General features: G+C 46.3%; 1 gene segment (V, D, J or C); it reads right to left on the bottom strand.

Annotated features, from left to right (window-relative positions):
• Window positions 1-5,915: 5,915 nt before the first annotated feature.
• On the bottom strand, window positions 5,916-6,423 carry LOC130542585 (immunoglobulin lambda variable 1-40-like). The segment is given in 2 exon segments: window positions 5,916-6,253; window positions 6,366-6,423. Coding segments are annotated over 2 exon segments (396 nt in total).
• Between the last annotated feature and the right edge of the window lie 7,316 nt (window positions 6,424-13,739).

Here is a 13,739-nt window from a genome sequence, read left to right as displayed (position 1 = left end):
CAGCAAATGTTGAGAAATCATTTTTTTGATGGCTGAGTATTATTCCATTGTATATATGGACCACATCTTCTTAATCAGTCATCTCTTGAAGGGCATCTTGGCTCCTTCCACGATTTAGCTACTGTGGACAATGCTGCTATGAACATTGGGGTGCATATGGCCCTTCTCTTCACTACGTCTGTATCTCTGGGGTAAATACCCAGTAGTGCAATGGCTGGATCATAGGTAGCACAATTTTTAACTTTTTAAGGGACCTCCACACTGTGTTCCAGAGTGGCTGTACCAACTTGCATTCCCACCAACAATGTAAGAAGGATCCCCTTTCTCCACATCCACTCCAACAACTGTTGTTTCCTGCCTTGTCCATTTTTGCCATTCTAACTTGCATAAGGTGGTATCTCAATGTGGTTTTGATTTGAATTTCCCTGATGGCTAATGATTTTGAACATTTCTTCTTGTGTCTGTTAGCCATTTGTATGTCTTCATTGCAAAAGTGTCTGTTCATATCTTCTGCCCATTTTATGATTTGTTTATTTGTTTCTCGCATATTGAGTTTGAGTAGTTCTTTGTAGATCTTGGATACCAGTCTTTTATCTGTAGTGTCATTTGCAAATATCTTCTCCCATTCCGTGGGCTGCCTCTTCATTTTTTTGACTGTTTCCTTGGCTGCGTAGAAGCTTTTTATCTTGATGAAGTCCCACAAGTTCATTTTCTCTTTTGTTTCTCTTGCTTTTGGAGATGTGTCATGAAAAAGTTTGCTGTTGCCGATGTCGTAGTGGTTGCTGCCTATGCTCTCCTCTAGGATTTTGATGGATTCCTGTCTCACATCGAGGTCTTTCATCCATTTAGATTTGATCGCTGTGTATGGTGTGAGAGAATGGTCAAGTTTCATTCTTTTGCATGTAGCTGTCCAATTTTCCCAGCACCATTTATTGAAGAGACTGTCTTTTTTCCACTGGATGTTTTTTCCTGCTTTGTCAAAGATTAGTTGCCCAAAGAGCCAAGGGTCCATTTCTGGTTTTCTATTCTGTTCCATTGGTCTATGTGTCTGTTTTTGTGCCAGTACCATGCTGTCTTTTTTATCACAGCTTTGTAGTATAGCTTGAAATCCGGCAACGTGATGCCCCCAGCTTTGTTTTTCCTTTTCAACAGTTCCTTGGAGATTCGGAACCTTTTCTGGTTCCATACAAATTTAAGGGCTGTTTGTTCCAGTCTTTGAAAAACATCATTGGTATTTTGATCGGGGTGGCATTGAAAGTGTAGATTGCTCTGGGTAGCATAGATATTTTAACTATGTTAATTCTTTTGATCCATGAGCATGAAATGTTTTTCAATCTTTTTGTGTCTTCTTCAATGTCTTTCAAGAGTTATTTGTAGTTTCTAGAATATAGGTCCTTTACGTCTCTGGTTAAGTTAATTCCGAGATAGCGTATGATTTTTGGTGCTCTTGTAAATGGAATAGATTCCCTAATTTCTTTTTTCAGTCTCATTGTTCGTATATAGAAATGCAACTGATTTCTGAGCATTGATTTTGTATCCTGCCACATTACTGAATTGCTCTATAACTTCTAGTAGTTTGGGGGTGGATTCTTTTGGGTTTCCATATAGAGTATCATGTCATCTGCGAGAAGAGACAGTTTGATGAGAAGATTTATTTTTTAATTAAAAAAAGGTATTTCCTTAAATCATGTTCAATTTGCAGTACAAACAAATAGGCATAAAGAAGCCCTTGTCTCACATTTCCTCATTATTGTGATCCTTTATTATATGCTGATATGTGTCACAGGTATGTTGTGATTTTCCTGAAACAAGGAGGGACGTATCCAAACTGAACGTTTAGTCATCACAGCTACAGGGATGGCAACCATCCCTCTCCCCGCCCCTAAGTTCTCTTGTAACAACGTAACCAGAGCTTCATGGTTCATGGAGGAGCCATTTCCAGCCCACATTCCTGTAAGTGTCAGACGTTCTTTGTCCCCATCATTTTCCCAGCAACAGACACTGAAATAGAGATTTTCCATAGATATCTTCAAGGTCACCCGCTGTTCAGGGGTGAGGAATGTATTTGCACCAAGCCAGCCCCTTCTGTGTTGAGTCTGGAGCTGCGATGGCCTTTTAGAGTCCTGAGGGGGAAATTCGAGGACTAAGTCATGGAAGCAGGCAGCAGTCAGTCATTGCATGCAGGCTGCCTTTGGGAGAGTTAGTGACCTTGAGCGATCCCTTACCCAGGGACAAGACCCATAAAGGGGCTCAGCTGAGACACGTTGGTGAATGACACAGCCACTAGGAGGGCAGCACTGTATGATGACAGCACAGCCCTTGCACTGCTCAGGTCTCCAAGCTTCATAGCGTGAGTCCTGAGAACAGCTTCTCCTGGATGCTATTTAATCACTTTCACTGTAGGAAACTTGCAAGGCATCACTCAGTGGTGTGAATGACAGGCCCTGCTGCTGACGTCAATCTGAAGGATACAGACAATGCAAATAGGCCTTCTCCTTCACTACCCATTCGAGATTCACGTCCACTTCAGTGAAGAGCTGGGCTGGTCCAGGTGGCACATCTGTAGGCTTCTTCAACCCCATTCCTGACAAGACTGAGCCCACTCACCATGTCTTCTTAGAGCTGTGTTGTTGGATCTCAAGAGGTCAACCACAACATTTCATTGACCTCATAAAGCGTGACCTACATAACAGCAGCAGGCCTCCTGGTGTTAGCAGCACAAGTGAAAGTGGAAGCTAAGCACAAGCAGGTGTGGGTCACAGACAGCAACAGGCAAGAGATGGATCTTAGGGGGAGTGGAGGACAGATTAGTTTAGCATGTCTTAATTAAAAAGAAGCAAAAGAAGCTCATTAGGTTTTATTCAGCTGTGGAGATTTTTGTGAGAATAACTTTTACATATAGTTTGGATTTTGAACTAGTAAATTTCAAATTATGGCAAAATATGCATAATGTGAAATTCAAAACTAGTTCAGTGGCACTATGCACACCCACGATGCTGTGTACCACCAGCACTCTCCATTTCCAGACCCTTCTCATAATTCCAAATGGGAACTGTGTACCCATTAAACAATCCCCCCCATTCCCTTTACGCAGAAGTGAATAGTAGAATCTTCAATCCAGGTATTACAGAAAAATCCAAGGATCCAGGAGCCCATGACAATGCAGAAGGAGCAGAGAGCAGCTCTCCTGGTGGCCCTTGCAAGATGTGGCTTGGCCCAAGTAAGAGGTCTGTTTGATCTGTGCTTTGTATCAAAGAATGACCACAGTGTATGCTGCCCACCACAGGCTGGAACAGCATTGTGTCTTTTGTCAGTGTGTCCAATATCCCCATCGACCTCTCCCAAAGTGTTTAAAGAATCGACACTGAGAGCCTGAGACTCTTACTGGGACACTGGGCACATGCCTCATTACCTCTTGCTGTCTGCAGCCCCCTCCATAATTCCTGTAAGCTCACCTCCAGAGACCACAGAAAGGCCCTGCTTTCAGCCCGTTCTTCCCTGGAGGTCAAGGGGAATTGTCCCAATCGATGTTGGATTCTTCTAGCTAATACGCTCAACGACGCGTGTCTATATTAACACATGGAACTGTCCTAGAATTGTATCTACAACTGTTCATGTTGGTTGGGTGCCATGGATTTTCTGGGATTAGAAATGAGTTTGGGGCACATGCTGTCTATTTAAACGTTCTTGGAAATTGTCTTGCATATTTGTTAGCATTCTCTCATGATGCCTTCTGCTTTGCTTTTTGTTTCAGTGAAGATATTTTATTACTGATTATATACTACACATTAGATGTGATATATACATATTATATAAACATGTAAGTATTTTAACATATAATATTATAAATATTCTATATGTTCCTTTATATGTATATGCATGCATTCATAGTTATGTTTTTATTTTTTACACAGATACCCAAACTCTGTAAATGGTGAGACCAGCATAGTCTGACCTGGACCCTGGAAGTAGGGAGAGAAGGTGGTAGAAAGAATGGGATGCTTGAACATTTGTGCTGGATTCCAGGAGAAAAGGTGGCAAAAATGTGTCCCTCACATCCTGTCATTTGCCCCAAAGGACCTCCCCAGGCCAGTGATTGAAGAAGGAGGTGAAGGGGAGAGATGTCCAAGGCAGGGGGAGATGCCTCCAGAACTCAGCTGCTGAGGCCTCACTTTGAGCCTTGAAACCCCTCTTCCCCTGTTTTCTACTGTTCTCTTCCCTGAGGGTCTCGCTGTTCCAGACTCTTCATGCAAATGTGTTTGTTCTGTGTGATGGTCCCTCTGTCTGTGCTTGGCCTAAGGTGTGGAGAAGGAGGAAAGATCATGACCTGAGCCGAAGGCAAACACTTAAGCTATTCAGCCACCCAGGTGACCCTGGGAATGAAATGTTTCCCCAAAGAAGCCTGCATCCCTTCCCAGGAGAATGGTATTAAAAAGCAAAATGTGGGGCAATGTATCTCATGGCTATGAGGTGTCACTGCTTCCAGTCCCGCTCAGCAGACAGACAAAGGGCATATAGATGAGTCAGCTAACCCAGGAACGTGCACCCAGTGGTGACTGTTTCCACATGCAGTTATCGGACCCAATCAAACGAAACATGATTCCAAACTGCCAGCTCCAGCTCTAATCCATGACCAGCTACAGGCTTCACTCAAGCCTCCTCCCTTGGTCATGTCTGAATTCCCTTTCCCAAAGTGAGAAATCAGGATCCACCTCCATCCATCCTTTTACTTATCTATTCAATTCCTGTACACATCACAGCCCCATCAACATAATCCGCCTGTTCCCCACGGGACGCGAGCTTACCTACTAGAGCACAGAGCTCACGTGAAGTCTCTTATGACTTTACACGGACGGGCTCTGCTCCTTTTCACCGTCACTCAGCTCAGCAGCGTCCCCCGAGCCCTGCGCTGAGCGGGGATCACAGGTCTGTGCTGCAGGTACGTGGAGTTGTCACATTCTGTGCCCCATTCTGGGCTCCAAACCTCCCAAATGAGTTGTACCTGCACACTTTGCGTTCTGTCGTGTGGCTGTACAGTGTTCAGTGACTCTGACAGTGTCATCGTGTCATTTCAGTGCCGTGACAGCGTCATATAGAATTATTCTGTCGCTCAGAAACATTTTCCTTTGTTCACAACTCTGTTGTCTCTTTTATCCTCCCAGAAACTGCAGATGTTAGCACTCTCTCCAGAGTGTTCGCTGCTCCCATATGTGATGTAACTTTAACCATACTATGTATTCTGTCCCTTTTCATAAATGTGCTGCCTATTTGCTGGCATCTCCGATCAGTTCCATGTTTGGGTGATTAGATATAAACCTGGGGTAAATCTCTGTGGACAGATTTCTGGTTGCTTTCACTTTTTAGTGATTAAAATGAAACAGGTATAATCATTCATATGCAGGCTTTTTCCACGGACAAAAGGTGGGAATTTTTTTTAATACTTTTACAATTCTAAGTGGGCATCTATTTCTCCAAGAATTGGGAAATAAGACAAAACTAGGTAGCAGCACCGTTTATAACCAAGTAGATAATAATTTCTGATGCCACAGGACTGAGTTATTCTTCAAGTGCCACATGGGGAGTGCTGAGGTCCCATGATATCTTCAGAGTCAAAATAAAATGTTTGCTTTATTCAAAAATCAGAAGGAAAAAAAATTAATATGGTCCAGCCTAGAAGAAAAATACCCCAGCAGATGAAACAAAAATTTCTGTTCACATGGAGACTCTTTGTTGAGGAATGGGCTGCTCTGAGTGACTCTGAGGACAGGAGTGACAGGAGAGCCTCGCTCCCTGTCGATGCCCTGATGGACCCAGCCCAGGGCGTCAGCAAAGGAATAAGGAGCATCACAGGCTAAGCTGAGCAGGAACTGCTGGCGTGTGTCCCCCTATACAGATGGCGCAAGTGGGTTTTTGTCTCACTTCCCCTCAGGCCTGGAGCACTGTGTGACACTGAGACTGCTGTCCCACGATGCACAGTAATAATCCGCCTCATCCTCAGCCTGGAGCCCAGTGATGGTCAGGGTGGCTGAGCTGCCAGACTTGGAGCCAGAGAAGCGATCCGGGATCCCCGACGGTCGCTTGTTACTACTATAGATGACAGTTCTGGGGGCGGTTCCTGGGAGCTGTTGGTGCCAGCTCACATAACTACCACGCCCGATGTTGGAGCTGCTTCCAGTGCAGGAGATGGTGACCGTCTGGCCAAGGGCCCCCGACACAGAGGATGGCTGAGTCAGCACAGACTGGGCCCAGGACCCTGCAAGGGGGAGAAACACAGAGAGAGTGATGCTGGGGTGTGCAGAGAAGAGGAGGACGCAGAACCCACATGTCCTCCCAGGATTCCTTTACTTGTTCCTGCCTCCAGTCACCTGTGCAGTGTGCGAGGAGGGTGAGGAGAAGAGTGGACCAGGCCATGGTGCAGGTCATCCCTGGTCCTGACTTCTGTGCCCCACTGCTGAGCAGAGCCTCCCCTAATCTCCCCTTCCCCTCTTCATCCCCTGAGAGAGGGAGGGCCTGTCCATGCAAATGAGACCCCAGCTCTCTGACCCCTCCCTGGCCCGGGGTCAGGTCCCTCTGCCTGAGGATGTCAGGGGGATGGGAAGGGGAGGGGCTCTGTGGGGCAGGGGGTGGGGATGTCACAGCTGTGAGCCCTAAACAGAGGGCACAGGTGGCAGGTCCCAGCTCTGATCAGCACTGACTCCTCAGAAATGGCCCACAGCACCCCCTGGTGGCAAGTACGAGACACACCTTTGTGTGACAAGGTGACCAGAGCCCATCAGAGACAGTGGCTATATCCTTGCAGCTCTGTCCACTGTTTCCTGCATGAGGAACGGGCAGCTGTCCCCTTACGTGTCCTCCCATCACCTCAGTGCAGACTTTATGCTCTACTCAGACTCCTCAGGCGAGTCTGTCCATGGCGATCTTGGCTGTTCAGGGGTCACGACTGAGGTGGCGTCTCTACACAAACACCTTTTAGATAAGAACCCAGTCCAGAGCAGATGGTTCCGCATGGACACAGGGCCCTTCTGTGAAGGACACTGTGCACTTTCTTCTTGTGTGACTCCCCCCTGGTTTGCAGATCTGCCCTTGCTCTGAGGTTCCCACAGCTCTGAGGAGACAGGGAATGGTTCTCTGCAGGTTGTGGGTAGAAGCCCTCATGGGCCTTTCTAGAGGGAAACACACTGTAAATCTTGGTCATCTGTCAGTGTTTCCACCTGCATGAAACAGCAGATCTCTGCACCCTGTGGGCAGTGATTCCCTCCGAGGATCTGTCCTACTAGCACAGACACAAGTCTCTGCAGGAGCCCTGGCATGTCGGGCTCTGTGTGGCACTGCCCTCAGCACAAAGGGCAATCCTGAGAGAAGTTCTAGGAGAAAAGCAGTAACAACTGCAGATGCTCTGACCGGATCCAGTGACAGTGGTTATGTATTCGTCACCACTGAGCCCAATGCGTATTTAAAATGGATTTGTGGGGGCGCCTGGGTGGCACGGCGGTTAAGCGTCTGCCTTCAGCTCAGGGTGTGATCCTGGCATTATGGGATCGAGCCCCACATCAGGCTCCTCTGCTATGAGCCTGCTTCTTCCTCTCCCACTCCCCCTGCCTGTGTTCCCTCTCTCGCTGGCTGTCTCTATCTCTGTCAAATAAATAAATAAAATCTTTAAAAAAAAATAAAATAAAATGGATTTGTGTTATTTTATGCAAAGTCCTCCTCAATAGGATTGATTGAAACTAAAGGATAAAGTCCTGTGAAGATACAGGTGCAATCACGAGTATCCTTTTCCCACATATGTACTTTCAGTAGAGGGAATAAGCGTAGTGATTGGTCTAAAAATATGGATGCAACAACAATGGGGAAGGGATGCTTTCTGTTCTACTTTGAAGATAGAAGTCTGTAAACTTTTTCTAAAATCCCTTTTTTTAAAAAAATCATAAATTTTGTATCCTGGGTCTGGAGCTGCAGCTAGGAAGCCGGATATGCTGCCCAGTGAAACCTCAAGAGGGGCTCTTCCTCTGAACCTCAGAGCCGTCTCAGTGATGGAATTTCCACACCCAGTCAGAGCTTCCAGGACAGAGGAATTTGAGGTCAGACCACCCTCTGTTGTGCGCACAGCTCTCGTCCCCGTACCTCGTGTCCAACATGTCCACATAGAGCAAGTGCTCCTTCCACCACCCGTGAGCAGAGCAAGGAATTGCTATTACCCAAGGCCACCTGGACCCAGAGGATTCTGTTAAAGGTCCCACAGGTGAGTGGTGGAGACGTGGAGATAAAGGGGATTGTGTCCCTGATATCATAGTCCCTGTGGCCCTGATCTGGGACAGACTTTCCAGCAGAAGTCCAGCCAACTGGAGGTGTCACGAGGGTGACTGAGGGAGTGACATCCAGGATCGAGAGCCTGGGAGGTTGTGTCTCCTGTTGCCATCACCAGGCTATTTCCCCAGAATCAATGTACTGACCAGCCTCAGGCACACACTAGAGCCCAGAGATAGTCCAGAGCTGAGCTGCCCACAGCAACAGAGATTCCCTCCATGACTCCTGAGCATCAGCCTCGTCCCAGGAGAGCAGGTGATCAGGGCATGTCATGGCTGTCCTGGTGACAGGAACCTTGTTACCCTCATTATCGCTGGTGTTAGTGCCGATAGGGATTCTGCCTATTGGAGATTGTAATGCTGAGGATGGCTGGGTGAGCCCAGGTTGACCCTGACTTCTGGAGGGAGAGAGAGGCCTGGAAACTGTGGACTCAAGGACACTGTGAGAGAGGAAAAGGAGAGAGGGTTCACACACACACACACACACACACACACACACGCACACACAGAATGAGAATGTTCTCCATGTATTATCACTATAGCTTTCCTTCAGAGTCCAAGCATGAGGGCAAGTGTCCCTCTGTCCCTCTTATGTTTTTCCCACCCCTTGCGGTTTGATCCATGCAATCCCATCCCCAGAGCAGGCTCCCTGTAAGAACTTCCAGGCTTCTGGATCTTGGAGCTAAAGAAGGCCAGTGTCTGGAAGGTCACATCCCTCGCATGAGGAGTAATTCTACACAAGGAAGAGGAATTTGGTGAGATGGACTCTGGTAACACATCCTCAGAGTGAGAAGGTTGAGGCATATGGAATGGAAGACATCTGTCCATTTCTGATCCTGAGGACACAAATCTCACAGCTGTGCAGTCTTCAGGTCATAGGAATCATAGGACAGGAGGTGACCATGCAGCCCCCTTTTCCTGCCCCCTCACATGACAGCCATTCCTCACTGTGCCCTGTGTTCTGCTGGTGTCTCCTTAGGGCGCCCAGTGGAGAGCATCTTGGAAAGGGGCTAATGAATGGGACTTCATTGATGGAGGAAAAGTGTGTGGCTGAGTTAGTATCCTGACAGTTTTAGAAGCACATATTCGCAGCCACAAGAAAAACAGTTGGTATATGTTAAAGTATGAAACCACTCTCTCCTTTGTCAACACGGACCTTCTGTGGGGCCTCAGTCATTCTGAGGATGAAAAATTAAATACACCAATAGCTTTTATGTGCCAATCCTCAAAGACTGAATAAACATTCATATTTTAGAAATACAATAATATTATTGACATATTACAGAGATCGGCCGAGGCTGCTGGGAAGTGGGAATTACACTCTGGGTATGAGAACAGGAAGCAGATGATGAAGGAATTTCAAGCTGGTGCAATTTCTGCTACTTGTCCTCCCTAGAGGAAGACCCTGGAGACTGGAAGTGACAGCAAGAACATTGTCACTTTTCTCTGAAATCCCAGTGTGGAGACTGTTCAGACCTGAAGAGCCAGAGAGAGAGATTGAAGACCTGGGGGAGGCCGGAACAGAGGGAATAACAGGGTGATTGTGGAGGGGGGATGATGTCAGTGTGTTTGAAGAAGCTGTGACTATTTGTGGCTGGTTCAGAGAAAGAGATGATTGTGTCTGTGACCAGGGTGTGTGTCAACATATGGACTCTAAACATACAATTTAAGACCAGGACTGTGGTCTTATACTCATTCTCTGTGAGTAGTTAAGGAGACACAACAGAAGGGAGAGACTGAGGGTATAATTTTCAAAGTGTTTATTCTTTTTCATTTATCCCAGAGCCTGGCACATATGCAGTTGGGCTCTATCCCCTCACCCAGGTGAGTTCCTGGGACACCTGTGCTGATTCAGGCAACAGCGTAGTCTGTGGGTCACTCCTCCCCCTCAAGGACAAGTCTCCCCACAGGGGACTCTCCCCTACAGGAGCCTGCACAGAAGCTTCTCAAAACAAGAGTCTCAGAGACAAGATCTCTGGTTCCAGGACTTACTTCCTTGTGATCTGAGACACTGTGAAGAACGGTAGCTGCACCCACTGCCATGACCTGTAGCACAGAAATAGTCAGCTTCGTCCTCAGCCTGCAGCCCGGAGATGAGCAGAAGCCCTGCCTTGGCTGAGGCATCTTTGGAACCACAGAAGCAGCTGGGGACCCCGGAGCCCATGCGCTTATCTGCATCTGAGTAGAACCTCAGCAGATACCGGGGACAGCTCCCTGGCTGCTGCTGGAACCAGTATATGTCATAGCTGCCAACACGGAAGCCACCGCTCAGGGTGCGGGTGAGTCTGGCGGATGATCCCAGAGATGCAGAGAGGGAGGGCAGCTGGGTCAGCACAAGGTGTGACAGGGAACCTGCAAACACAGACCCTCATGGGTGATGGACAGGTGTCAGAGTATTACCTTTCAATATCTGAGCCCGAGGGACTGATGGAGCCTGAGAACGGGGACCCACTACCCAAGTCCTGACCCTACATGTACCTTGATAGTGGAGCATAAAGACAGGAGTCCTGGCCTCTTGACCCAGCCCCTGCTCATCACAAATGGCCAGGCTGCCCCAGGCCTCCTTTTCTCCTCCACCCTCTGCGACTGGAGGGACTGTCCCTGCAAATGGGCTCCACCCAGTGACCTACCAGCCCTTCCCTGAGCCCTGGTGCTGGACATCAGCTCACACCACACACTGAGGAGAATAGCAGTTGGCTTCAGGCCTGGGGAGAGCAGTGGAAGGAAGCACCTGCTGAGACCACACACAGGACCCTGCTCAGGGGAGTCTTCCAAGGCTGAGAGGACACAGCTGCTGAGTCCCCATCAGGGAGCACAGGGCCCAGCACACAGGCCCAGACTCTCTTGAGTGATGGGTCCTCCCTGAGCAGCTGTACAGGGACCACAGGGCAGTCCAACAGCGCCCCCTGCTGGTCGCAATGCACCAATCTCAACATGGACCAAAGCCCTGAGAGCCCAGTGGCTTTCAGCAGCTCACCAGGTCCTTGTCTATTCTCACTAACATGTCTTATCTCTAGATACCATGGTTCGTATACACTGTACGTGATTACTCCAGTTTCTCACTCTCTGTAGGGGCACCTCTCTATGGAAAGGGCAAAAATGTACACAAATACTCAATTAGTGCTCACCATCCTCAGAGAAGTAACTGCAAAAGGTGACTGTATCCTGTCAAACATCACCAATCAGAGTACAGTGGAGTTGGTTTGAGTGTCTTGTGAGGGATCTTCACAGAGTGGTAGAGACTGGACAATTTCTAATAAGTCAGCACAGTGACATACCCTCATGACATCAATTCAGCATACATTTCAAAGGTCGTGTGGTGCTGTTACAATTTGTTCGGGATCAGATATGACAGAGTGATTTCTGAAAAGCTATCAGCATTGTCTGACTGAACATTTACTGGTGAATATTAGACAGATTTCTTTATGTTTGGAAGTGAGATATATCTCCTAAATTCATTGGTTTCTCGGTATTTCTGCTTTCAAATTCTTGTCAGGATTCTGTCTTTGTTGCCTCACAAACTGTTTATGTGGTAGCTAAACTTATTTTCCACTTGTAGTTTCATACCCATTGCTTGTCTTCTCTAAGAAGGTGAATGTGATGTTTTATTCTTGTTTCCACAGACGTAGGAAAGCGGGTGCAGAAATCATGTTTTCATGGAGTACCGAAACCAAATCAGCTCTATGTGCAAATGGTCACCAAATCTCTAGACTCATGGGGACCTTAAGTAAAAGGTCTATGACAAGATCACTCACTTCCCTCAGAATCCCTCTCCTCAAGGCACTCAGAGGGGTCCTTCTGCTTCAGCTCAGGCAGGTTCCCCCATGGCTCTAATCCCTTCAGTGACACCTCCCTGCTGTTGGCTGAGCACCCAAGCCCCACCCACCCCTAAGGGTCCTCCCTGCTCTGGCCTGCACCCTCCCCTTCCCACCTCGCAGCTCTGCCCCTTGTCCCCTGCCCCAGCCTCATCCCTCTTACTTGGACTCCCTGAACTCATTCCTCCCCATGTTCTCCATACCAGGTTCTCTCGGAAGGAGATGGGTTTCCCCTGGAGATCATGGTAGACACCCACATTTTGGGCACATTCAGCATCTGTGAAAGCAGGGCAGACACAAAGTATAACACACTGTGATCTATAGCTCTCTACTGGTCTTCTACTGATCTTCACTACTGTAGCTTTATAATAGGTCTTCAAGTTCAAGTGTCAGTCTTCCAACTTTGTTCTTCCCCTGCAATATTACATTGCTAATTTTGATCTTTTCCCTCTCTGCATAAATTTTACAATCAGTTCCTCAGTATTTACAAAATATCTTGCTGATATTTAAGGGTTGCATTGAATCTACATCCAATTAGGAAGAACTGACATCTTTTTTTTATGTTATGTTATGTTAGTCACCATACAGTACATCCTTAGTTTTTGATGTAATGTTCCATGATTCATTGTTTGTGTATAACACCCAGTGCTCCATGCAACATGTGCCCTCCTTAATACCCTCTACTGGGCTAACATCTTGAAAGTAATGACCTTTCTCACCAATGAACATAGAATATCTCCCAATTTATTTAGTTTTTCTTTCATTTCATTCATCAGAATTGTGTTATTTTCCTTATATAGATCTTGCACATATTATGTTTGATTTTTACCTAAGAATGTCTGCTTTTTCGGCGCTACAATAAATTGTGTATATTTCACACTCCACTCGCTCAGTGCTAGGTAATTTGCAAGCACGTGATTTTTTCTGTATTAAGTGTGCATTCTGAAACTATGTTGTAATATGCTTATTAGATTTGAGATTTTTCTTTTCATGTCAATTCTTTTGTATTTTCTACATAAATGATCATATCACCTTAGAATAATACAGTTTATTTCCCCTTCTTGATCTGTATGCCTCTAGAAGAATGGTTTCAGGTGAATATAGGTTCATTTATTCTGATGATAATATTTTTAATTTAGTCTTTTAGGGTGAATTACAATGACTGACTTTCAAATGTTTCACAAACTTTAATCATCTAAAATGACCACCTTTGATACAATAGACATTTTAAAAAGATTTATGTATTTATTTTGAGAGAGAGAGAGGGAAGAGGGCAGAGGGAGAGAATCCTCAACCAGAATGTAGTGTGAAGCCCGACATGGGTCACAATCTCATGATCCTTGAGATCATGACCTGAGCCAAAACCAAGAGTCAGATGCTTATCCAGCTGAGCCACCCAGATGCCCCTTTGATACATTGTTAGATTGAATTTGCAAGTATTTTGTTATATTTTGGTCCCCATGTCTATGAAACATATTGATTCTTAGTCTCCTTTATTTTGAAAATTTTATCTGGTTCTAATAGAGAAAAAACTAGATGTATAACGTATATTCAAGGTTCTTCTTACCTCCTCAGTATCTCTGTAGTATTTGCATCGTTTCCTCCTTAAATGCTTGAT

The sequence above is a fragment of the Ursus arctos genome, unplaced genomic scaffold (assembly GCF_023065955.2).
Source record: "Ursus arctos isolate Adak ecotype North America unplaced genomic scaffold, UrsArc2.0 scaffold_39, whole genome shotgun sequence".
In the NCBI taxonomy this organism is placed as follows: domain Eukaryota; kingdom Metazoa; phylum Chordata; class Mammalia; order Carnivora; family Ursidae; genus Ursus; species Ursus arctos.
The sequence above is the reverse complement of the archived record's forward strand: the minus strand, read 5'-3'. Positions and strand labels throughout refer to the sequence as shown.